At 33.8% G+C, this 27,463-nt stretch overlaps 1 protein-coding gene across 1 annotated transcript in view; it reads left to right on the plus strand.

Annotated features, from left to right (window-relative positions):
- The first annotated feature begins 8,401 nt into the window (after positions 1-8,401).
- The window catches only part of HDX (highly divergent homeobox), an 81,828-nt gene continuing 62,766 nt past the window's right edge, over positions 8,402-27,463 (plus strand). Inside the window, exons 1-2 of the mRNA XM_054566594.1 lie at positions 8,402-8,548; positions 14,147-15,256. Of these exons, the coding sequence (XP_054422569.1) occupies positions 8,402-8,548; positions 14,147-15,256 (1,257 nt within the window). The remainder of the gene's footprint in view (positions 8,549-14,146; positions 15,257-27,463) is intronic.

Raw genomic sequence — 27,463 nt, forward strand, 5'->3', positions numbered from 1 at the left:
CTCAGCCAACTCAACTTAATTGAGTAGTACACGCTGCTCAAAAAGGTAGAATGCCTATTATTCCCATAGACATATGAATATTGATCAACATGAACCATATTTTGGGCCATAAAACAACCTATTGAAAGTTAAAAAATTGAAATCACATCAGTGTTCTGATCATAAAAAAAGGATTAAACTAATAATCAATAACCAAAAGGTATTTGGGAAACTCCCATATGATTAGAACCTAAACAACACACTTTTAAGTAACAAATGGATCAAAGGGGAGCCCCCAAGCAGAATTAGAAAGTGCTTTGTAATCAGTAGAAATTAATTTATAACACATCAAAATATGTTAAATGCAGTTAAATAAGTGCTTAGAGGTTAATTTAGAGCATTAAAGATATAGTAGACAAAGAGAAAGTTTGAAAATCTATTACTTGAGCATCACCAAAACAAACAATTACTGGAAGAGCAAATTAAAGCCAAAACAAGAGAAAAACACCCATAGACACAAACAGCTGTGTGGTGATTACCAGGGGGAAGGGGAAGGTGAGGGAGGTAGAGGAGGTTAATGGGGGGTTAAATGGTGATGCAAAGAGACAAGTTTGTGTTGTGAGCACACAATACAATATACAGATGATATATTATTGAATCATACATTGGAAACCATATAATTTTAATAAACAATATTACCCCAATAAATTTAATAAAGTATTTTTTAAAAAACAAAGCAAGCAGAAGGAAATAATAATAGTAATAAATGAAATAGAATATAGAAAAATATATACAATGAAAACAAAAGCTGGAATTTTGAGAAAAGATTGTACAGCAAAAAAGAGATGACACAAATTAGCAATATCAGGAATGAGGGAGAAGGTATCACTGCAGACTTAACACACATTAAACAGTATTTTTATGGACTATTATCTTTATATCTATAAATTAAACAACTTAAAAGAAATGAACATGTTACTTGAAAGACAGAAATTACCTAATCTTTGAGAAGAAATACAATAACTGAACACTTTATATCTGTTAATAAAATTGAAGTTGCAATTAAAAATTTTCCTTTGAAGAAATCCCCAAGACCAAATTACTTCACTAGTGAATTCTACAAAACATTTAAGAAAGAAATAATACCAAATATATGCAAACTTTTTCAGGAAATAGAAATGGAGGTAAAACTTTGCAACTCTTTGAGCACTTATTATATCCCAGGCATTGTTCTAGAAAATGGAAAGTTAAAAAAAAGAAAATTTGCTCACTGTTCCTCAAAAATGTATAGTATAGTGAGATGAAGTTAAGGAAATTCTTCTCTTTTTTTGTACTATATGCTTTTTTTTCTTTTTTCGCCTAATTGAGTAAGGCACAGCAAAGCATGTTATTTAGTATTATATAGACAATCAACTGCACAATCCATACTCTATACAAATGATCGGTGGTGAATTTGGCCTGATGGCTTCCCTTTGTCTATGAGAGACACACCTCAGAACAACAGATTCACAGAGGCTGAAAGTGAATGGATGAGTAATCTAAGTTTCCATCTTAAGAAATTAGAAAAAGGACAGAAAATTTAATCCAAATGAGCAATATGAAGGGAATAGTAAAGATACAAACAGAAATCAATGAAAATGAAGACAGGAAAACAACACACAAAAGTCAATAAAATAAAAAGTTACTTATTACAGAAGGTCAATAAAAGTGATAAGCCCCTGGCCAAACTGACCAAGACAAATAAAAGGGAAGAAACACATTGCAAACTTTAATAAGGAGAAGGTACACCACAACAGACCCTGAATACATTAAAAGAATAATAAGTAAATAGTGTTAAACTTTACATCTTTAATTTAAGAAATGTAAAATGGACCAATTCATTGAACAACACAAACAACAAAAAAGTGAGGTACGTAGGAATAAACTTAACGAAGGGTGTAAAAGACCTGTACCCAGAAAACTATACAACATTGAAGAAAGAAATAGAGGAAGATACAAGCAAGTGGAAGCATATGCCATGTTCATGGATTAGAATTAATATCATTATAGTTTCCATACTACCCAAAGCAATTTATGGATTCAATGTAATCCCTATTAAAATACCAATGACACATTTCAGAGAAGTAGAACAAATATTTCAGAAATTTATATAGAACCAAAAAAGACCCCAAATAACATCAGCAATCTTGAGAAAGAAGAACAAAGTTGGAGCTATACCTGACATCAAAACTATACTACGAGGCCATTGTAATCAAAACAGGCTGGTACTGGAACAAGAACAAGCATATAGATCAATGGAATCAACCAGAGAGTCCAGAAATAAACTTAATCCTTTATGGTCAATTAATATTTGACAAAGGAGACAAGAACATACAATGGAGTAAAAACAGTTTCTTCAAAAATTGACATTGGGAATACCACCACAAAGTAAATTTATGTGAGTTTTCAAAACTAAGACATTAGAATTGTCTGATGAAGGTCTGCCATGATGGGTAGGATCGTGGAAAAGCCCAACACTCTTTAAGGTACCAAAAGTAAAAAATGAAACACCTGCATATGGAGCCATTCCTAATAGGGTAGGCATCAGGCCTCTGTAAAATCCAAGGAAACCGCCTTCCTTTGCATAAATTGTTCTGAGTGCATGAATAACTCCTGTGTAGGTGTGTTCCCCTTTCACTTGGAATGCTAAGCATACTCTAACCATGTCATGAGAGTAAGTACAGATAACTGCTGTCACATCTGCCATGGAGCAATAACACAGACAATATCCTACCTATTTGATGTAACTTGCAGGCAAATGCAACTAAGAACTGTTCTTCCAGAATTTGAAAAGTGTCTTACCATGTGGGAGATGATGAAGTACGTCTATGGACACTATGGAATTTGGAAAGGATCATCATAACGTGGTTTATCTCTGAACTACATTCTCTGCATTCCCTCTCAAGCAGTGGCTTTTACAACATAAGAACTTATGGAGCAGTTTTTTCACCTCAGCTGAAAAAAAATATGATTTTCTTTCCTTAACACACTCTCAGAGGGAGAAATAAAATCTTACTTTAATTTTGTGGAGAACATTACTTGAAGGGGGATATTTACCCTGTCACAGGAACCACTGGTATTTAGTGCTTGATGTTTTCTATTCATCACAAATCAACAGTGCCTGCTATGCCTTTGATGCCAAAAGCTACACCATAGGACATTGAAAAAAATTTACTAAATTGATGCTGGCTAATCAGTTAGGTTATTTGAAATCATTTAAAGGTGTTATTTAGAAGTAGAACTAACTTAAAACGGGGTTGAAAATATTGCCATTAGCTTAGAATGCTGTTCCAAACTTTTAATTGTAGTCATGATTTGCGAAGACTCTACTATTGGTTATTATAATAATAATAAACAGGCCGAGCGGCAGAATGATAAGAACTGAACTTTTAAGTTGCATAAACCATAGCTTAGAAGCCAGCATTGGAATATTACTATTTGTCTTGTTAAAACTGCTCCATTGGATAAAGGGACAAAATGTCTTTCTCTTCATTTAAAAAAAAAGTTGTGCTATTTAAAAAGTAGTCATATAGAGACTCAACAATAAATGAAGAATTTTCAGGTATTGCTCAAATGTTATTACCAGGTATTATGACTGATTTAAATATTTTTTAAAAGTCAGTGTATTTTTCAAAGGCAGTAATAGTAACTACTGACTATCTGCCCTAAAACAGTTCAGCATTAGAGATTTGTTTTGTTAAATGATTTGGTGTGTACTAGAAAATTTATTTAAGTGGACCATGAAATATCCATTAATATATAGATGTGAATGTCAAGGACTGTTTCTGAAGGATTGCCATGATGCATACATCAACTAGTTCTTCCATGTAAAATAATTTTAGTGTAATATAAACTTAAGTAGCAATGTAAAAATGATTTGAATTGCTGTCCTTTATATTAAAATGGTTTAAAATGTAAGAATTCCATTTATTGTGTTTAGAGTACTTTTTATGTTTTATTATAAGCATGACAGAAATGGGAGGGAAACAGTTACAGTTTTGTCCTCAGAAATAACGATTTATAGAATTGATGTGTATTTAAGACATTACAAAACTAAGCTGAAAGTGTTATTTCTGCTTCAATTTTTATTTTCGCATAAAAGATTTCTTGTCATACCTTGGTAAAAATTAGATGAACTGGTTTCATTTTCAAAGTCTTTAAAAATAAATAATTTATCTTTCTGTGATTTATAAGTGTGTAAGTTTAGGAATACATGTGTTCTTAAAACTAATATTTAATTTTTATATTTTTCTTTTTATTGAATTTATTGGGGTGACATTGGTTAATAAAATTATACAGGTTTCAGGTGCACTGTTCTACAGCACATAATCTGTACAGTATTGTGTGTTCACTATCCCAAGTCAAGTGTCCATCACCATTTATTCCACTTCTACCCCCTGCCCTCTAATCACCCCAGTCCCCACACCCCACAGCAGCTCTCTATCTATGAGTCTGTCTCTATCCTAAAACTATTTTGTATATTTTAATTTCTGGATTACACTGTAGCTAAATATTGTTATCGAGTCTCAAGATAATTTAAATGTATAAAATAAGTATCTCAGTTATGTTATCAATAAAAAAGACTGAAAATATTTTCTTAAAAAATTGATGTTGGGATAATTGGACAGGTACATGCAAAGAAAAAAAACTAGACCACAACTTAAACCGTACACATGAATAAACTCAAAATGGATAAAAGACTTAAATGTAAGCTGCAAAACCATAAAAATCCTAGATAGGCAGTAAAATCTCAGACATCTTGTGTAGCAAAAAAAAAATATTTTTTCTGATATATTTACTAGGGCAAGGGAAACAAAGAAAAAATAAACAAATGGGACTATATCAAACGGAAAAGCTTTTGCACAGCAAAAGACACCATCAACAAAATGAAAAGGGAACCCACTGAATGGGACAATATATTTGCCAATGACACATCTAATAAGGGGTTAATTTTCATATATAACTAAATACCAGGAAGACAAACAAACCAATTAAAAAATAGGCAGTCCTGTCCAGGTGGCTCAGTTGTTTGGATCACTGTCCAGTGCGCCAAAAGGTAGTGGGTTCAATTTCTGGTCAGAGTACACCCTTAGTTTGTGGTTTCAATCCCCGGTGGGATGGCTACAGGAGGCAAAAAATCTGGAGGTAACATGATCTATGTTTCTTTCTTACATTGATGTTTCTATCTTCATCCCTTCCTCTCTTAAAGAAATCAGTAAATATATCCTTGTTTGAGGAGTAAAGTACAATAGGCAAAGGACCTGAATAGACATTTCTCCGAAGAGGACATGCAAATGGCCAGTAGGCATATGAAAAAAATTATCAACATCACTAATCATCAGAAAAGTGCAAATTAAAACCACAGTGAGGTATCATGTCACACCCGTCAGAATGGCTGTCAACAATAAATCAACAAACAAGTGCTGGCGAGAATATGGAGAAAGGGGAGCCCGCGTGCACTGGTAATGGGAATGCAGCCTGGTGCAGCCACTGTGGGAAGCGTTATGGAATTTCTTAAAAAAACTGAAAATGGAATTGCAGCTTGACCCAGTGATCCCACTACTGGGAATATATCTTAAGAATCCTGAAACACCAATCAGAAAGCATACATGCTCCCCAATGTTCCTAGCAATGTTATTTACAATAGTCAAGGCCTCAAAACCACCCAGGTACCCATCAGTAGATGAGTGGATAAAAATCCCGTGGTATATTTACACAATGGAATTCTATGAACCTTTGTTTTTTTCACCCGTAATCTACTTTATTACCCAACTATTACCACTGTTAACATTTTAATGCATTTTTATTTATTTTATTTTTTAATTATGTCATTTTTATTGTTATTCTATTGCAGTTGTCCCAATTTTTCCCCCTTTGCCCTCCTCCACCCATCCCACACACTCACTCCCACAGCCAATTCCCACTCTGTTGTCCATGTCCATGGGCCATTCATACATGTTCTTTGTGTAGTCCCTTCTCCTCCTCTCCACCATGGTCCTCCTTCCCCTTCCCCTCTGGTCACTTTCAGTCTGCTCCATGTTGCCATGCCTGTGGTTCTATTTTGTTTGTTGGTTATTTTGTCCATTAGTTTATTTTGTTCATTACATTCCTCTTATAAGTGAGATCATATGGTCTTTGTCTTTCACCAATTGGCTTGTTTCACTTAGCATAATAATCTCCAGTTCCATCCATGCTGTTGCAAAAGGTAGGAGCTCCTTTTTCCTTCCTGCTGCATAGTATTCTATTGTGTAAATGTAGCACAGCTTCTTTGTCATTCTGTTTGATTTCATTTTTATTTATTTATTTTTCATCGTCAACACTATTACATGGGTTATGCATATATGTTCCCAGCATTGTTAGATTTCCTGACTCTAGAAATTTGTTTAGTAGTCATCAGCGATATTGGCTATTGGTATTAGTGAGAAAGGACCTGCTGTGTTTTTAAAGGTTCATATATTTGCATAAGTGTAACAGTTGTAGCCAGCCAATAGTAAAACATTCTTAAACTGGGAAGACAGGTATCATCACACTTGAGGATCACCCAGATCTTGCACTATAGGCTTTTTGTGGTGGTTACAACCCTGGAGGAAAGGATCACAGCCATTATCTTGACTATGCATTAGTGAATTGAAGTTTAATCCCCTCTTCAAAGCTTATTCCAATGTTCCTTCCTTTTAAATCCACACCAGATGAGGTTTTTCAGGTATTTGATCTCCATCTTTTGGCTCCTTTTGTGACTATAGCTAAACTGTTATTAAAAAGGAACCCCAAATTGATCTGAAAGCTGGCAGCCATAATACTAAATATTGCCATGACGGGTAGCCCAACATCTTTGAAAATTGGTCAGGTTGAAAATAAGAGGTTTGTATTTGTACATCACTGTACTTGAATGATATCCCCTTCAGAAAGTTAGGGGAGTTATTTTTTTTCTGAAAGTCCCAGAAAGAAACCACTCTCATCTTTCTGGTGCCATGTTCAACATTTGGTTTTCCTTAATCAATTTCTTTAACATTAGATAGAATGATGTTTGTATGGGCAAGAAAGAAATCAGGTGTACAAATGCAAAGGGTGAATGTATGACTATTTTTAATTTCTTTTTTTAAAGATTTTATTTGATTATTTATTTTTAGAGAGAGGAGAAGGGAGGGAGAAAGAGAGGGAAATATCCAAGTGTGGTTGCCTCTCGTGCGCCCCCTGCTGGGGATCTGGCCCACAACCCAGGCATGTGTCCTGACTGGGAATTGAACTGATGACCCTTTGATTCATTGGCCAGTACTTAATCCTCTGAGCCACACCAGCCAGGGCAGACTATCTTTAATTTCTTTATGAGACTGCTTTGTCATTTAAAATATTCAGAGAAAGGAAAATTAATTTTTTTATGTCAGTATACGTGGTTGTTTCCATACCCAGTATACTAGAATGATTTTTATTTGTATAGTGTTTTTTGTTGTTACTGTTTTCCTAATTTTGAAGAGACACTTTCCTTAGGAAGAGTTTTTTTTCTGTCTGCCAATTTTTATCATTAACAATTTCAGTGTTACAGCTTTTAACAAGGACCTGAAATTGTCTAAATCTAATTACAATTTTTTTACCTTCCTTTTATTTTTGAGATTAACAGTGTTGTTTTCCCTTAATATTGAACATGCTGCCTATTGATGAGAAGGATAAAGTGTTTTTTAAATGTCTTCCCTAATTATGATGGTGTTAATTTAATTACAAGGTTCATAGTTTTTGCATGAGTTCTTTTTAGTCAAATGTATATGATTTTGAATTTTGATTTGTATACTTTAGGTATTAAAAATAATTATTTTGGTTAGTATTGCCTAAAGCAATTTTCACAGTCACTAAACCTTCTTGTTTATTTTTAAGCTTTAAAAAGACGTTTTGTTTTAATATATAAAAAGAACCCCTTATCCCAGAAAGAAAAAAAAATAAATGCACCCTTTTGTTCCAGAGCACAGCTTCTGGCTGTAAGACATATGCCAGATGCCTTGCTTGACAAAGAACAGTGAGTGTCTCTGTTGATAATTGACCACTTATGGCTACCACCATCTCTGTCTTTACTAGCCATAAATATTTATTTCAGTGAAAGAGCCTTTATTTCCCCCCCTGTACTGACACTACCCAGATAAGGGCTTTCATTTTTTGCCTTTAAAGTTGTTACTTTTTCTGAGCAAATTCAATGTGTTTGCATTATGCATAATTTTCAGTGAGAACCTGTCTCCCTTTAGCACACAAATTATTGCCCATTACAGGGGATTAATTGACTTAAAAATAACCCTGCAGCTTTGAAGCACTGAAATTGTTTTTTTTTTATAGCGTACAAATTCTACACATACCCAATTTTTATTCCAATTTTCAGAGTATCTTCTTTTATTTTTAGATGAATCTACGTTCTGTATTTACTGTAGAGCAACAAAGGATTTTGCAGCGTTATTATGAAAATGGAATGACAAATCAAAGTAAAAATTGCTTTCAGCTCATATTACAGTGTGCACAGGAGACTAAGCTGGACTTCAGTGTAGTCAGGGTAAGTATTGAGGTCTTACACCCTCGAATTTATAGCTGTTTATTACAAGTGATAATTGCTTAATATGAGAAAAATTATCAGGGTATGAAGTCACTAACTTTATAAAGAGCTCCATTTCTCTGATATAAAAATATTAATTTTAAATAAATAGACCTAATTAATTAGCATGTATTTGTCTCTATGAATACTTTGAAAAAGCTAAAAATTTTTGCATTGTAAACATATCCTTAAAAATCCCAGTCCTTTGAATTAATGAGTACCTTTAAAATTAGTTGTTGATTTTATGCTTTCTTTATACCCAGAATTAATATATACACAACCCTACAAAATGATATCAATAAAACACGCATTTACCAAGGGACTATTGTGTATCTAGCATATTTTCTTGTTGTATTTGAATTTTTTATCTGTTATTATGACTTTAGTATTTTTGTTGTCTTTTTTTTAGGAAAAACTAGGCTTTCTTGTGAATACTTCCTCCTCCTTTTAAGTAAAATGCATGCATTTTAATGAGTTAGTGAATAATGGACAAGAAATCACAAGGGAGGAAATTTTCCTTTATGACAATCATAGTTATTCATCTGTAAAAATCAGAGCTGCCAAACGTTTGTGAAGGCAATGAGAAGGTGATAGAGAGGAGGCGAGAGATAAGTTTAACAGAACTAGTCCCAGATTTTACTGAGTGCACAGGCCCTTTCGTGTTTGCCTGGACATGCTATCAATCCTCCTGGCATGAAACTTTAGATATTTAAATATTAGCAACTTTCCCATCCTCGTCATTCATTAGGTTAATTTGGTAAAAAGAAAGAATGTCTCTTTGAGTTTTTTTTTTTTAATTTTGGAGGAATTTTAAAAGATCCTAAAGATAAAAAAAAATCTCTTGATAAGCAGAAGTCTTTGGGAAATCTATTCCTTTTTTTGTTTAAATCCTTACTGGAGGATATGTTTATTGTTTTGAGAGAGAGAGAGTACTTGGGAAGAGAGAGAAAATGAGATAGAGAGATTGGTTGCCTCCTTTACATGTCCCACCGAGGATCGAACCCACAACCTAGGTATGTGCCTTGACCGGGAATCAAACTCATAGCTTCTTGGTGCACCTAGGACAATGCTCAACTGAGCCACCGAGCCAGGGTGGAAATCTATTTCTTAAAAACTAAATAATATATTCATCTTCACATAAGGAATTGTGCCACCAATTCTAGGGGAATGGGAATATCCAGGATATCTGTTGCTTATTGGCTGAGATGAATCATCATACTCAGGTTTGTGTAAGAACTAGAAATAGTTCCTATGGATAGCTTTAAATTCCCTATTTGAAATGCCTTTAGTTAACCTCAGAGAAAAATGTATAATTGCCTTAGAAAAAGTAATACAAAATGTGTAATATTTCAAGTTGATGAGATTTCATTTTATAAGTACAAACTCCCCTGCACCTATGATAACTTCCGTCTTTCTTCTTTTTTTCTTTCATTTTATTTTACCATTACTTTAAAGTGAAATGCCTTCTCAGACAGCTGCTTTGTAGACTGTGACTGTTCATATTTCCAAGTTGTTATTGCAATCTTCCCTAATAACTTACTTGATTTTACTTGAACATGGAGAGTGTTGAAATACACAGGTTTATATCTATGCTCCAACTGGTGTGAAATCTAAAACAAACAATGAGAATAAAAGAAATAACTTCATAGAATGTAAGCTTACAAATAAAATGTTATATAAATTATAGGGGATTGTGTAAAACAGATTTGTTCTCTGTAATAGGAGAGTGTAAATTATACAGAAATGCAGTCTTTCTAATCTAAATTGCAACGTAGTTTTGGTGGCTTTTCTAGTCAGACGAGAAGGGAGTTGTTTAGAGACTCATCATTCCACAGCCTCCCCTGCCCCCAGTATTTGGCTTGGTCTGTATGTTCTATTTGAAAGAGACCTTTTATTGTTTTTAATATAGTGTCTGCTGTGTCTTTTCTCAAAAAAACCCCTTAAATCCCATTTTACTAAACTTGACCCTAATGTAAATAGAACTTAAAAGGTTAAAGGGGAAGAGCTGAGGGAGGGAAGGAGGGAGGGGGCAAGGGAAAGTGGTGGGGGGTAGGCAGAAACAAATGTATTTCAAAAAATAAATTAAAAAAATTAAAAAAATAAAAGGTTAAAATATGTATGCAAAGATAAATAGAGTGTGGTAATTGAACAGGAAAACAAAGAGGAAGGTATAAAAAAAGGAAAAGAAGTTTGGAGAAAATGATTTTCTAAGAGAGAACTGAAATGAATTTTATAGACACCAAGGATTGATGACCCAAATACCTCCTCATTTTTTTCTATTTTTTCCAAACCCCAAATTATCTTATCAACTTTGACCAATTTTTTCTCTCTCATCAATGAGGCATTGTAAAGTGAAATCATTTATACGTTATAAACACTGGTAAATGTTGGATTCTGTAACTGAATGACTTTTTTAGGAAAATTTTATTCCTTTATTCGCTAACTTCAGACAATTGATTTTCTTTATATTCAATATTTTAAATGGAAGATATTTCTCAGTGCAAACTTGACTACTTTCCTTCATAGAGAATATTGAAAATGATTAAACTCTTACTTTTTGACTCAGAGTTTTATTATGGAAATCAATTATTGTATTGTGCTCATATAATAATGCTCACAACATGATAGGTGTATGAGGTGATTTCCTCCTTACTGAAGCACACCCGACTGATTATTTCTCACATCAGCTCTTGTGTTTTCTTCCCTTTCTTCTCCTCTTCAGTGAGCAATATATATGAAGTAAACATTCTTAGATTTGGTGCTAACAAGGTGTCTCCAAAAGTGACCTCAACCACCAAGGCCCTTCCTATTTGTTATTTGTAATTTGTTATAGATTAGAATACCAAGTTTGGCAAAATTATGTATAAAACAAAATCAAGTGGGTTGTAAGGTCAGGGGTTGCCCTGTTAGTAAAGCACATGAGTCCTGTGACAGCTTTGTTGGATGCCTTCTGTGGTTAGATGCTGTGTTTCATATGTTCCTGATATTCTACTGATTTTTGCTTTGTGATGGGTACATAATATAAATACCTAGTGATTTATGTAAAGAAATATTTGCATTATGGAAGTAAGCCATAAATTAGTAATGCACCAAGATTACTTTTAAATGTCCTGCATTAAGGTAGATATTCAGGTATTGTGATGAGAACATAATGGGCTTGAGATTTTGTTTTTGGTTTGTTCATTTTATTTTATTTTTTAGAAATATTGCAAAGCTACCCATGAGATATAGTAGCTCTTGAGTTCAAATTTTACCAATTCACTGTTCTTTTTTTAAAGTTTTTAGATGTAATGCTTATATATTTTTATAAAAATTATGGCCCTGGCTGGTGTGGCTCAGTGGACTGAGTGCCGGCCTGAGAATCAATGGGTCACCAGTTCAATTCCCAGTCAAGGCACATGCTTGGGTTTGCGGACCAGGTCCCCAGTAGGGGGCGCACAAGAGGCAACCACACATTGATGTGTCTCCCTCTCTTTCTCCCTCTTTCCCCTCTCTGAAATAAATAAACAAACAAACAAACAAACAAATAAATAAATATGTATCTTAATTCTTTTGCATATTTTTCATACTTGCAAAGCAATAAGAAAGTAATATATTTGGAATATGTATAAAATTCACCTTTTTGAACCATACATTGAAATGATATTTACCAAAAACATTTATATTTAGTCATTTCTCTTGAGTATATACTTTAAAACATTTTAGATTTTCTCTCCTGCATCCTTCTGTGACATTTTTATTCATTTGTCCCTCTGCTTATAATTCTCACTTCTGCTGCTTAGTAAAACTAAATCAGAGTTAATTTAAAATTCCTATCTCCTCATGTGAAGCAAAATGGAACAGTTTCTTTATTACAGAAAAATTAATAGTAAAACTATAAAATGGCCAACCGAGATGACCATTTCAGGAATTCCTCATTGTAGTGGAAGGAGAATATCCTTTAAGATCAAGTAAAATTGATTTTTGAATCCTTCTGCCAGGTATCCACAAGCCACTTAATAGTTCTAAACCTCAGTTTGTTCACCTATTCAATTTGCAAAAAATAGCACCTAGCAAAGAAATTAATATGTATCTAAACATATAATGGATATTCAACACATGGTAGATTTTATTTATAGTATTATATCAACATTAATATAGTTTATAGTATAAATAAACATTGGAAATTGCATAATTTTTGTAGTGTTCAAAAACATATTACACAAAAGTTAACCATATATACCCTGCACCATAAAGCTAGTTCACTTAATATTTTTACTTATTTATTTTTTAAGAATTATTAATAGATTAACATGTTGATAGTTTATAATATGGTGTACATTTTGAAATAATTATAAAGTTTACTAATTACATTATGGAATGTAATATTTCTTAGTGCACATTTTAAGAAGAACCATGATACAACATAATAATATTAAGATTATTATAATATATCATTTATACAAAAGTACATATTTTATAATCAGATCCTAAATGCCAACCACTGCTGTTATTTTTACTAATAATATATTTTCTGTTTATAAAAGCAATGCATATTCATGGCATAAAATTTGGTAAGGAAAGAAGTGTAAAGAAGAAAATAACTACCATAAATTAATGACACTGGAAAAATATTTGCAACTTATGACAAAGTGTTGCTATCTCTAGTAGAAAATTGCTCTTATAAATCAATTTACAAAACAAATACCCAATATAAAAATGAGTAAAGGAAATGGATAAGCAATTCTATCAAAGTAATATAGTAACCATAGAAATCCAAATCAAAACAGCAATTACATACTTTTTATTAACTCCTGAGCTACAAAAAACTACAAAAAAGATAATGCAAAGTATTGGTAAGGGTGTGGAGAAACCAAAACTCTTATACATATATTGCAGGATACTTTGAAAATATAAAAAAGTACATCAATTTTCTTTCTAGAATTACATTCTAACAGACCAATAGCACAATTACACATATACAATGATGTGTGTTACAGTATGTTTAAAATAGTGACTATTTCTAGAAATAATCTAAATATCTAACAATATTAAATTAATCACATTATGAAATATTACTAGAACAGACATTGTTAAACCTAAAGGTTTCAAATATATAAATATATTTATTTAACACTACTATAGGCATTTTTCAATGTCATTAACTACCTTCAGTATGCTTCCAGTTTTTCACAATCGTAAAGAAATATATGATGAACATTATTGCACTCAATCTTTGTATATCTCTACGATCATTTTTAGGGTAAATTCACAGAAGTTGATTTACCAGATCCAAGAATAAAACCATTTTTAAGGTTCTTGCTACAGATTGGATGGGTTTTGAGGACAGGAGCAACAATATAATTCTTTTATGAAAGTTCCCAGATATTTATTAATTGCAAGTCCATGACGATGTCTGACCTTATACTTTATTTAGTTTTAATTTTACTATGTCTTTTTCCTCTAATTTGTATAGGCCTTGGTCCTCTGACAAATAATAATATAATTTATCACATGAAAGTCGTTTTACCTAGTTTTTGCGTTAAGAAATTTTCCATAATCATTTTGTTATTCTTCCAGACGTGGGTCGGCAATAAGAGAAGAAAAATGAGCAGTAAAAGTTCTGAATCAGGAACGGCAACAACAGGAACCGTTTCTGGTACCTCGTTGGCAGCTCCAGACATTACAGTAAGAAATGTGGTTAATATTGCTCGACCCTCAAGCCAACAATCTTCTTGGTCATCTGCCAATAATGATGTCATTGTGACTGGAATATACAGTCCAGCCAGTTCATTAAGTAAGCAAGGGACAACCAAACATACAAATACACAAATTACAGAAGCACATAAAATCCCCATCCAGAAAACGGCCAGTAAAAATGATGCTGAGTTTCAGCTGCACATTCCTGTTCAAAGACAAGTAGCACACTGTAAAAATGCCTCTCTGCTCTTAGGTGAAAAAACAATTATTTTGTCAAGACAGACAAGTGTTCTCAATGCTGGAAACTCAGTATACACCAAGAAAAACTATGGAAGCTCTTCGGTGCAAGGCTCTGAGATTTCGGTACCTCAAAAGCCATCCGTGTGCCACCGACCCTGCAAAATTGAACCAGTTGGAATTCAAAGGCCATATAAGCCTGAACACACGGGTCTAGCATCACATAACTTAAGCGGGCAAAAGCCACCTATTAGAGATCCTTACTGTAGAACGCAAAACTTGGAAATCCGTGAAGTATTTTCATTGGCAGTTAGTGATTACCCCCAGAGAATTCTGGGAGGAAATACCCCACAGAAACCCAGTTCCACAGACGGAACTTGTTTGTCCATTGCAATGGAGACTGCAGATGCCGATGATGAGTACGCCCGAGAGGAAGAACTGGCATTAATGGGAGCACAGGTACCAAGCTACTCACGATTTTATGAAGGTTGCAGTTCCCTTCGAGGTGAGAACCAAAGTACAGCTTTGCCAGGACCAGGAAGAAATATGCCAAATTCACAAATGGTGAATATTAGAGACTTCGCAGACAATGGACTGTATCAAAACAGAGACTACCATTTGACACCACGGACCTCATTACATACAGCATCTACTACAATTTACAGTAATACGAATGCATCACGGAGTAATTTTTCTTCACATTTTGCATCATCAAACCAATTGAGGTTATCACAAAACCAAAACAATTATCAGGTAATGTGTAAGTTTATTTTATGAAAGTTTTAAAAAATCATTGCTTGGTATGAAACACTGTGTCGGTATCCAGTTAGATCTAGGGCCTGGGTCACTTAACTCATATTTTGAAGTCATTTGGGATTTTTTTTTTTGCCCCAACATGGTGCTTTGGGGTCAACTCTTTGAAAAATCTTGTGCTTTTTTTGGTCATGTTTAATAATGGTGAGTTTTTCTTCATGAAATATAATCATTTTTATAACATGGTAGCTTTCCCCTTACATTTAAAACAATTTTGATCAGGAAATAGTAGCCTTATGGGAAGCAATACATTTGCTATCGCTAAAGTAGAACTAAATTGGCTAAGTTCATCCCCTTGAACATAGATTATTCCTGTAATGATTTTTATTTGCAGTGTGAAGAGATGTCACTAGATGAGTGCTATTTTCCCTGGGTACATTGCCAGGGAAGTCATTCATTTCTCTAGGTGATGACGGCTGAGAAGTCAGAGCCTACAGTAACTCTGCCAACTCCTTTTTCTAAAACGAAAAGCTTACTATTAAAAAAAAAATGAAAGGAGGTGCTTTATTCAAACATTAAGTAGAACATTAATCAAATAGTCTTTTTAAAAATGTGTATAAGAAAGAGACATTCAGAGTAAAAAGGAAAGCAATTTTAGACCTGCGCAAAAAATGCGTCATTTCTTTACTGTTAACATATTCAGTTATGTAGATATGCTTCAAATATTCTCCAGAGTGAGGTATAAGCCTGCCTTAAGACATCTCCTAAGGTCATAGATCTTCTCTGAAAAATCTGCTTCAGAGAATTCGAGTAGCAGAGCATGGATATTCATCATTTTTCTAGCTAGACTCTTTAATTTGTTCAAACAGTATTTAAGTTTTGTATGGATTTCAGATGCTTTCAGGCTATTCTCAATTAATATGAGGAATAAACTTGCCATAACTCTCTCCATCTTATAGCCCCTTACTTCAAAATGATAAGCAACAGCAGAGTGTGGGAAGTGTCCCTCTGGAATTTAGCCCCAACAGAAATAATAAAGCCTCATCATTAGTAGTCATTTCTTATTGATAGTCTAATGATTTTTCTGTATTTGCTCTTTCCTAAAGCAGGCTTAAACTAACATGGAATCATACCATAAATATCCTCCCAACACCCCCTTTCATTCCATAGTCATTTGTACTTTTTACACCTTCAGTGTTGTTTTTAATAATAGTAAGAACAGTAACATTTAGCATTTGTTGAAGGTTTTACACATACCAGGCACCATCAGTCACTGTATATACCCAATCTCACTTAATCTCCAGGGCGATCTAGACATACAGACATTTAGTCCATATTTCAATAACTTGTTCAGAAAGATCACATAGCCAGCTCATGACAGAACCAAGATGCAACCGAGGAAGGTCAACTGCATTAAAGCATTTGGAGGTCTGAGAGTATGACATTTAAGTTTTAATTTTTCATAAGCCGACTGCTCCTCTAAGGATCATTTAACCTAAATTTATGCCTTTTTAGAGTCTCTATTTTTTCCTGACAGAACTTTGAAAGGGACTCAAATTGTATTATATAAAAGAACTTTTTTTAATGGAATAAAACTTAGCAAGGTTTTTTTTCGAATAGTGATCTTTTTAAAGAAAGGAAGTTTGATGTAACAATTTAGAGCGTAGGCTTAAATCTAGACTCTGCCACTTTCTACTTGTGTGATTTTGGGCAAGTGATGTAACCCCTCTGTGTGACAGTTTTCTCATTGGCATGACATGCTTTTCAGAAATGCTGTACAATACAATTGCATTTATCAATCCGTGTGAGGCTCCTTGTATGTTCCCTGCTATATAAATTTTCTTGTACTTACAATCTAATACTTACAAAACTAGTGAAATTCAGCTAGTCTAGGTCTTCTTTACATTCCATTTCAAGTAAAATATCTCAGGACCCACAATAGCAAAAGGTTGTTGAGGAAAAAAATAGCTGTAGTGCTGGCTGAGAGAAGACTAGAGATCGGCTATCAACTTCATTTATATTATATACCAGACCTCCTCCAACTTCACTTGAGACAGTATGGTAGAGGGTGTTTGCAGAGAACCCTTGGGGCATCATTTTCCCCTTCTTTTTTTTAATTAGTTAATCTTTGAAGATACCAACTCAGCTTGGAGAAGTGTACCTCATGAGGATTAGCATCTTAGTCTATTTGGGTTGCTATAACAAAAATACCATAGACTGAGTGGCTTAAACAATAAACATTTATTTCTCACAGTTCTGGAGGATGAGAAGCTCATGATCAAAGTGCTGGTAGATTCTGTATCTGGTGAGATCCTGCTTCCCAATGCATAGAAGGCCATCTTCTCACTGTGTTCTCATATGGCAGGAGTACAGGGTCTCTTGCAATGACACTAATCCCATTCATGAAGGCTCCGTTCTTAGGACATAACCACCTCCTAAAAATCCATCCTCAAAATACCATCACATTAGGGATTAGGTTTCAACATGTGAATATGGCTGGGGCACAAGCATTCAGTTTATGTTAGTTATCCTCCAAGATTTTAATGAAGCTCATTAACAAGCTGTATTACTGTAACATCAGGACTTAGAAAAATGGGACCTATGGTCCTTTTGGGAGCTTTCTAGCTCTGAAACTATAAGCAAACAATTCTATTTAGTTTCTAACCCTGGGACTACTTAACAGAGATATCTGCCTCTTCTTTCTGTTACATGTGGCATCTTCAAACTATTGCTGAAGGGTCGTCTAGTTTCAAGTTATCTAAGTGAATGAGTACAAATTGAGGGAATCCTAAGGGATGCTAAAAAGTTGAAATCACCTCTGTTTGGCAGCCACTTGGGAATATCACAATAAGGGTTAAGGGGCAGTAATGTTAATGAAACGGTCAGGAGGTAACTATACCAAGATACCATAGCCCAGTTCTATTTCAAAAACTCTCCAGGCTAACCTCACTCCTTTGAGGGCAAATTGCAACCGTATTGGTCTCCAGAGTGCAAAGTGCTGTTCACTCTTCATATCATCACTGTCAGTGCATTATTTATCATAAGTGTTGTGATGATTAAAGATAATAATTGATAATCATCTATGTGAAGATATAGGAACATTTTAAAGATACGTGCTACGAGATTTTTTTGGTGCAGTTATTATGTGGCTTAAAAATTAATTGCATTCCCATCATTCAAGAACTTCATAAAGATTTAGGAGTTAATAAAAGTAGAGCACTTTGAGCTTCCTTTAAAAGATACTTTAAAACTTCAATGTATGTATCTCTATTAGTGAAAGTGCTTTGGTAGTGCCTTCCAACTTCCATCAGTATCTGTGGGCTTTGGTACATTTTTAAAAATAAACGTGAAAGCTTAATTTTTGTAGAAACTTTAAACATCATGGCATTCTAAACCAATACAAATGATATTTTTATCTGAGGAAAGTGAGGGTCAGTAACACTCAATAACTCTTAGGCAAATATTCAACTTCAAAAAAGTAGCAGTAATCTGTGTTGAGTGGCTTTGTTTAGCAGGGATAATTTTTACACAACTTTATTGAGATATAATTCACATAGTGTAGAATTCACCTATTAGAAATGTATAATTAAGTAGTTTAAAAAATATTTTTATATATATCCACAGAGCCATGAAACAGCACCTCAATTTAATTTTAGGACAATCACCTCAAAAATGAACTACATACCCAATAGCACAGCAAATTCCCCATCCCAGCACTAGACAACCACGATTATGTTTTCTATTTCTGTGGAGTCACCTATTTTAGATATTATTATAAATGGAATTGTATAGTATGTGACTTTTTGTAACCAGCTTATTTCAGTTAGTGTAATATTTCCAAGATTTGTCCAGGATGTAGTAAGTGTCAACATTTCATTTCGTTGCTCTTTGATGTTACTTTTTCTGTATATATTGTATTTTGTGGTGTATAATGTGTTCTTTTTGTCCAAATTTTTGAGGGAAAATAAAGGATGCACATTATACATGGGTATAATGATTACATAGCGTGGATATAATAATCCTGTGTATAATGTGCACAAAAACCATGGGTGCGCATTATACATGAGAAAATACGGTAGCTCTTCTTAGTTGCTGGACATCTGAGTTGTTTCTACATTTGTCTATTGTGAATAATGCTATGAACATTCATATGCAAATTTGCGTATGGACATATGTTCTCAAATCTTTGGGGGTCTATATCCAGGAATGGATTTCTAGTTCACATTGTAAGTCTATGCTTAACATTTTTTGTTGTTGTTCAAATGCAGTTGTCTCCATTTTCCCCCCATAACATTTTGAGCAACTGCCAGAATTTTTTCTAAAGTGCCTGTACCACTTTACACTCCCACCTCAATGTATAAGGGATCCAGTTCCTCCACATCCTTACCAACACTGGTTATGTCAGTCATTTTGATTATAGATTTTATCATGGGTGTGAAATGTCCCACTGAGGATTTGATTTACATTCCCCTGATAGATAACAATGTTAACCCTCTTTTCATGTGCTTATTAGCCATGTAAATATCTTATTCGGAGAAGTGTTTATTCACATAATTTGTCCATTTTTAAAATTGGTTATTTTTTTCCTTTCTGAGTTGTACATTTCAATTCTCTATACTAGTCCTTATTATATATATGATTTCCGAATATTGTCTCCCATTTCATATGCTGTATTTTCACTTTCTTGAGGTTACTGTTTATACAAAAACGTTTTTAATTTTTATTAAGTATAGTTTACCTATTTTTTTCTATTGTCACATGCCTTTGGTGTTGTATCTAAGACAAAGTAGTGAAGACTGACTTTTATGTCTCCTTCTAAGACATAAAATTCTTATATAAATATATATAAGAATAAATATATATCTAAAATATAAGAATTTTATACTTGTATATCTTACATACAGGCTTTTCATCTGTTTTAAGATATTTTTGGTGTGCGGTGTGAGGTAGGCATTCACCTTGACTATTTTGTACATGCATATTCAGTTGTCACAACACCATTTGTTGAAAATAGTATACATTCCCCCATTGAATATTCATTTGATGATATGTAACAGTTTATTTCTGAACTCTTAATTCTATTTGATTGAGATATATATATCTATCTATCATTTACATACATTTATGTATGTCTATTTTTTTTTTTTAATTTTTTTTTTTTATTAATTTATTTACTTTTTAAATACATTTGTCTCTGCCTTCCCCCCCCCTTTCCCTTGCCCCCTCCCACCTTCCCTCCCTCAGCTCTTCCCCTTTGGTTTTGTCCATGAGTCCTTGCTATATGTTCCTTGACTTTCCCCTTCCCTTCCCTTTCCCTGCCCCCCCCCTTCCCTCTTGTCTCTGTTGATTTCTTTTCCTTTCAGTGTTGCTGGCCATATTTGCCTTGCTTCTTTGCATTGTTGGTTAGGTTCCGCTTATAGGTGAGATCATATGGTATTTGTCTTTCGCCCCCTGGCTTATTTCGCTTAGCATGATGCTTTCCAGTTCCATCCATGCTGTTGCGAAGTTTAGTACTTCTTTTTTCTTTCTGCTACGTAGTATTCCATTGTGTATATGTACCATAATTTTTTGATCCAATCATCTACTGATGGGCATTTAGGTTGCTTCCAACACTTGGCTATTGTAAATTGTGCTGCTATGAACATTGGGGTGCATAGGTTCTTTTGTATTGGCGTTTTGGTGTTCTCAGGGTATAGTCCCAGCAGGGGAATCGCTGGATCAAAAGGCAGTTCCATTTTCAGCTTTCTGAGGAAATTCCACACTGCTTTCCATAGTGGCTGCACCAGTCTGCATTCCCACCAACAGTGGACTAGAGTTCCCTTTTCTCCACAGCCTCGCCAGCACCTGTTGTTTGTGGATCTGTTTATGATGGCCATTCTGACCGGTGTGAGGTGGTACCTCATGGTGGTTTTGATCTGCATTTCTCTAATGGCTAGTGATGCAGAGCATCCTTTCAAATGCCTCTGGGCCCTCTGTATCTCCTCCTTAGAAAAGCATCTGCCCAGGTCCTTTGCCCATTTTTTGATTGGATCGTTTGTCTTCTTGGAGTCAAGTCGAGTGAGTTCTTTGTATATCTTGGAGATCAAACCTCTATCTGATGTATCATTAGCAAATATATTTTCCCAAATGGTTGGCTCCCTTTTCATTTTGCTGATGTTTTCTTTAGCCGTGCAGAAGCTTCTTATTTTGATGAGGTCCCACTTGTTTATTCTTTCCTTTATGTCCCTTGCTTTAGGAGACATATCAGTGAAAAAATTGCTGCGTGGGATATCTGAGAGTTTCCTGCCAATGTTCTCCTCTAGGACTTTGATGGTGTTGCGACTTATATTTAAGTCTTTTATCCATCTTGAGTTTATTTTTGTGTATGGTGTCAGCTGATGATCCAATTTCAATTTTTTGCATGTAGCCATCCAGCTCTCCCAACACCATTTGTTGAAGAGGCTGTTATTGCTCCATTTTATGCTTCTGCCCCCCTTTGTCAAATATTAGATGTCCATAGAGACCTGGGCTTATTTCTGGGCTTTCTATTCTGTTCCACTGGTCTATGGGTCTGTTCTTGTGCCAGTACCAGATTGTTTTGAGTATAGTGGCTTTGTAGTAGAGTTTGATGTCCGGTATTGTGATCCCTCCTACTTTGTGTTTCTTTCTCAAAATTGCTGCAGCTATTCGAGGTCGTTTATGGTTCCATATAAATTTTTGAAATGTCTGTTCTATTTCTGTGAAATACGTCATTGGTATCTTAATAGGGATTGCGTTGAATCTATAAATTGCTTTTGGTAGTATGGACATTTTAAGGATATTAATTCTTCCAATCCATGAGCACGGTATATGCTTCCATTTATTTGTGTCTTCCTTAATTTCTTTTTTCAATGTTGTATAGTTTTCTGCATACAGGTCTTTTGTGTCTTTGGTTAAATTTATCCCTAGGTACTTTATCTTTTTTCGTGCTATATCGAATGGTATATTTTTTCTGATTTCTTCTTCTTCTATTGCATTGCTGGTGTACAAAAACGCCTTTGATTTCTGAATGTTGACTTTGTATCCTGCTGTTTTGCCAAATTCACTTATTAGGTTGAGGAGTTTTTTGGTAGAGTCTACAGGGTTCTCTATGTACACTATCATGTCATCTGCAAACAATGATAGTTTTACTTCCTCCTTTCCTATTTGGATGCCTTTTATCTCTTTCTCTTGTCTGACCGCTGTGGCTAGGACTTCCAATACGATGTTGAAAAGAAGCGGTGAGAGCGGACATCCTTGGCGTGTTCCCGATCTTAGTGGGAAAGCTTTCAGTTTTTGCCCGTTGAGTATGATATTGGCTGTAGGTTTTTCATATATGGCCTTTATTACGTTGAGGAATGCCCCATTGATTCCCATTTTGCTGAGTGTTTTGATCATAAATGGGTGCTGTACCTTGTCAAATGCTTTTTCTGCATCTATCGAGATGATCATGTGGTTTTTGTCTTTTCTTTGATTTATGTGGTGTATCACGTTTACTGATTTGCGTATATTGAACCATCCCTGCATCCCTGGGATGAATCCCACTTGATCGTGATGGATAATCTTTTGAATGTATTGCTGGATGCGGTTTGCCAATATTTTGTTGAGGATTTTAGCATCTATGTTCATCAGCGAAATTGGCCTGTAGTTTTCTTTCTTTGTAGGGTCTTTATCTGGTTTGGGGATCAGGGTGATGCTGGCCTCATAGAAGGAGTCTGGCAGTCTTCCCTCCTCTTGGATTTTTTGGAATAGTCTGAGAAGGACAGGGGTTAGCTCTTCCTTAAATGTTTTGTAAAATTCTCCTGGGAAACCGTCTGGCCCTGGACTTTTGTGTGCTGGGAGTTTCTTGATGACTATGTATGTCTATTTTTATGCAAATACCACATTGCTTTGATTACTATAACTTTGTTGTAAGTTTTGAAATGGAGAGGTGAGTCCTCCAACTGAATTCTTTTTCAAACTCATTTTGTCCATTTTGGGTACCTTGCATTTGCATATTAATTTTAAGATCACCTTGTCAGTTTCTGCAAAAAAACCACCTGGACTGTTGGTAAAGAGTGTGTTCCATTGTAGATCAGTTTGAAAATATTAACATATTAATAATATTGTGTCTTCTGATCCAGGTATGCCTTTCCATTAATTACATCTTCTTTAATTTTTTAATAATGTGTTTTAGTTTTCAGTAGATAATTCTTGCATTTATTTTTTAAAATTTATTCCAAAGTACGTAACTCTTTTGGATGCTACTTTAAATGAAATTTGTCTTAACTTAATTGTTGGATTGTTCACTGATTTTTGTATATCAAACTTGTATTCTGAAAACAAGTATATTACTTACAGTAGACATTAGTGGATTCCATCTACAAGCACAGATAGGAAAATAGTCAGTCACTCACAATTAAATATGATGTTACCTGTTGTATTTTGTATATGCTTTTTGTCAGGATGAGGAGGTGCTCTTTTATTCCTGATTTGTTTCATGATATGTGTACTTTTAATTCTGTTAATATAAAGGATTATATCTTTTTTATTTTTTCAGTAATTGTTTTTATATATTTTTCAGCTTTATTAAGATATAATCGACATACAATGATTTCAGTGAATTTTATTGTGAAATTGCCCCAGTTGGTTTAGTTAACATTCATCCTCTCATATACATAAAAAAGAAAAGAAAAGAAAAGAAAAGAAAAACCGTGTTTTTCTCCTTGTAACGGAAACCCTTGGGAACTATTCTCTTAACAAATTTCAAATATACCATACAGCAGTGCTAACCATATTGTACATTATATTCTTGTACTTATTTATCTAGTAATTGAAAGTTTGTGCCTTTTGGACACCTTCATTCAATCCCCTTCAACCTCTGGTTACCACAAATCTGATCTCTTTTTCTATGAGATTTTTTTACCTTCCATGTATATTTGAGTTCATACAGTATTTGCCTTTCTCTGTCTAATATACTTTAATTAACATAATGCCCCCAAGACCTGTCCATGTTGTCACCTATGGCATGGTTTCCTTCTTTTCACAGCTGAATATTTTCCCTAGATGTATACAGATATGTAGTTTTTCCTATACATATATAATCATAGTAACATTAGTTACAATAGCCAGTATATGGAACGGCCTGTATTCATTTATCTGTCAACTTACATTTAAGCTATTTCCATATATTGGCTATTGTAAATAATGTTGCTATGATAATGGGAGTGGAGATATCTCTTGACAGAGTGTTTTCATTGACTTTGGATGTATTTCCAAAAGTGGAATTGCTGGATCATGTGGGTAGTTCTATTTTTAATATTTTGAGAAACTGTTATCCATAGTAGCTGCACCAATTTACGATACAATCAACAATGCACAAAGGTTGCTTTTATCCACATTCTTGCCCGCATTTTTTATCTCCAGTTTTTTTTAATGAGAGCTATCATAGCAGGCCTAAGGTGATATCCCATTGTGGTTTCGACTTGCATTTTCCTTTTGATTAGTGATGTTCAGCACCTTTTCATGTACTTGTTAGCTATTCCTATATCTTTTTTGGAAAAATGTCTATGAGATTCTTTGCCCATTTATTAATTGATTTATTAGATATTGAGTTGAATGAGTCATCTATATATCTTGGATATTAAACCTTTATCAGATACATGGCTTGCAAACATTTTCTTATTCCTTAGGTTGTCTTTACATTTCATTGACTGTTTCTTTTGCTGTGCAGAATTTTTTAGTTTGATGTAGCCCCACATGTTTGTTTGTTTATTGCTTTGTTGCTTGTACTATAAGTATCCCATACAAAAAAAAATCATTGCCAAAACCTATATTAAGGAGATTTTCCCTATGATTTCTTTAAGAAGTTTTATGGTTTTCAGTTTTACATTTAAATCTGTACTCTACTTTGAGTTAATTTTTGTGAATATTTAAATATTTATTATTGTTATATCTTCTTGGTAAAATGACCCCCTTATCACTATATAATTTTTTTCTTACTATTTTTAGGCTAAAATCTATTTTGTCTAATGTAAGTATAGCTACCCCGCCTTTTATGGTCACCATCAATAAAAAAATAAAGACTTTTACCTTATACCACATGTAAAATGATCTCAAATTGAACAAAAGCCTAAACATAAAGGTTAAGGCTATACGCTTATTTTAAAAAGACAGAAAAGTAGCTTCTTAAAATTGTGTTTGGCAATGATTTGTAAAATATGACACCAAAAGCATAGCACAAAGGGAAAATAGATAAAATGCATCAAAATTTAAAACTTTTGTGCATCAAAAGATACTATCAATGGAACAAAAAAACAACCCATGGAATGGCAGAAAATATTTGTATTGTAAATTATATATCTAATCAGGGGTTAATGTACATTAAAAATAATTACTGATAGTGAAGTACTTACTATTGCCATTACATGTGTTATTTTTTGTATGCCTTCTGTTTTTGTACCTCATTTCCTCCATTAATATCTTCCTTTCTATTTTATTTCTTTTAAATGCCTGCCTATCTTTTGGTTAAGAGGAGCCATGTGCAAAACAAAGACATGGAACCATGATTCATGTTAAGAACACAAGTCCAGCTCAGCAAGGATCGTAGCTTGACAAGAGCAATAAATCTTTTGCTATTTAGGGAGCTGATCTCTGAATACACGTGTAATAAAACATTTCACCTCAGTTGTATATTTAGAAGTTAAAGCTAATGGTTGGCGATTTATCTTCTAAAGTTAGTAAATAATTTGTATATGTCCTCAAATGTCTGTCCTTTTCACATGACTAGAATTAAGGTTATATTTCATGTTAGAAAGTATAATTTCAGGAAATCCACATTTGTAATTGTTACTCCCCAGGACCTTTGGATCAGAACATAATCATTTCACACATTCATTAATATTATCTTACTTATATGTTTCCATGTTTTTAACAGCTAGAATCTTTACTATACTTTAGTATAGTAAAATCAGGTTTGGTATGTTATGTCCGAGTACTTTTTATAATTTGCTTGAAACATCTTGGAATTCCAGTTTTTCTGATGTTAATCTCTTGTGGTTTATACAATTTTAACTACCAAAATCATGTAGGAAAAAAAATCTCAGTTAGCATTTTGGTTATAAACTACAAGAATTTTTAAGGCTAGTAAAATTTTCTGAACCCTGGTGTCATATTACTTAACAGAAGAAAATTCATGTGCTTACAAAATGTGTTAGATGCTTGGTCAAAAGTTGTGCTAATCAATTTTCAACTTGTAAGGCCTATTTAACTTCTGAAAGCTTTTCCAGACTTGGTAGAGAGAAGAGGGAGGAAATATTTTTAAATAAGCCACTACATCTCTTCTCCTTTGCTCCTGAACACATTGTTTTCAACATGAAGTGACTTATTCCCTTCCTCCTACTGCCTACTCCATGTAATCGTCTCTTGTACATTTGCACTCTTGGCCTTTTGTTAAATTTCAGCAAGTGAAGCTGGTAAATAATGAAGGCCCAAGTGAATTCAATCAATCAATCAGCCTATATTTATTGATTGCCTACCACATGCCTAGCAGTGTCTTCTGTATGCTGTACTTCATAATTGAAAAACATCTAGGAAACACTGCTTATTAAAACAGAATGATTGATAGGTTTGAATGCTCAACTGATACCAAAACAACTGATGGAAAGCTAAAACATTGATTTATGAATCTCTTACTGCTGAACTTTGCTGAAGGATATTGTTATTGTCTGACTGTTCAGTTAATCAAATTTTATTTAATGACATGCTAATTAATATTATACTTTATTTTCCTGACTCACATAAAATATATTTCGCATAGGAACTTTACTAAACTGGTCTGAAATGTTTTAAAAAAAATATCCAACATATGTGTAGAATTATAACAGAAAGATTTTTGAAATCAAATAAATACATTTTTGTGTATATTCCCTGTGTCTATATAAAAATAGTTATACTAAATTGTTTTAAACATAATACCTTGCCATTAATAAGCTCAGAGCCTAGCAGAAATAGTACAGCAGGATTATATTTTGGGTCTAAATTGTATAAAATGAAATATAGTAAAATTAAATTAAAATTAAAATGTCTTAAATCATCCATCAAAGTAATGTGTATATATAATGTATAACTAATATTCTGACATATGCTATCCATTTTAAGTATAATCCAAAATGTTCCATGGGAAAGATACCCATATAATTGTTGAAATCGCAAATCTTAACTAAACACATG

Source organism: Pteronotus mesoamericanus, unplaced genomic scaffold (genome assembly GCF_021234165.1).
Source record: "Pteronotus mesoamericanus isolate MK-2021 breed Mesoamerican mustached bat unplaced genomic scaffold, CSHL_Meso_final contig_177, whole genome shotgun sequence".
NCBI lineage: Eukaryota > Metazoa > Chordata > Mammalia > Chiroptera > Mormoopidae > Pteronotus > Pteronotus mesoamericanus.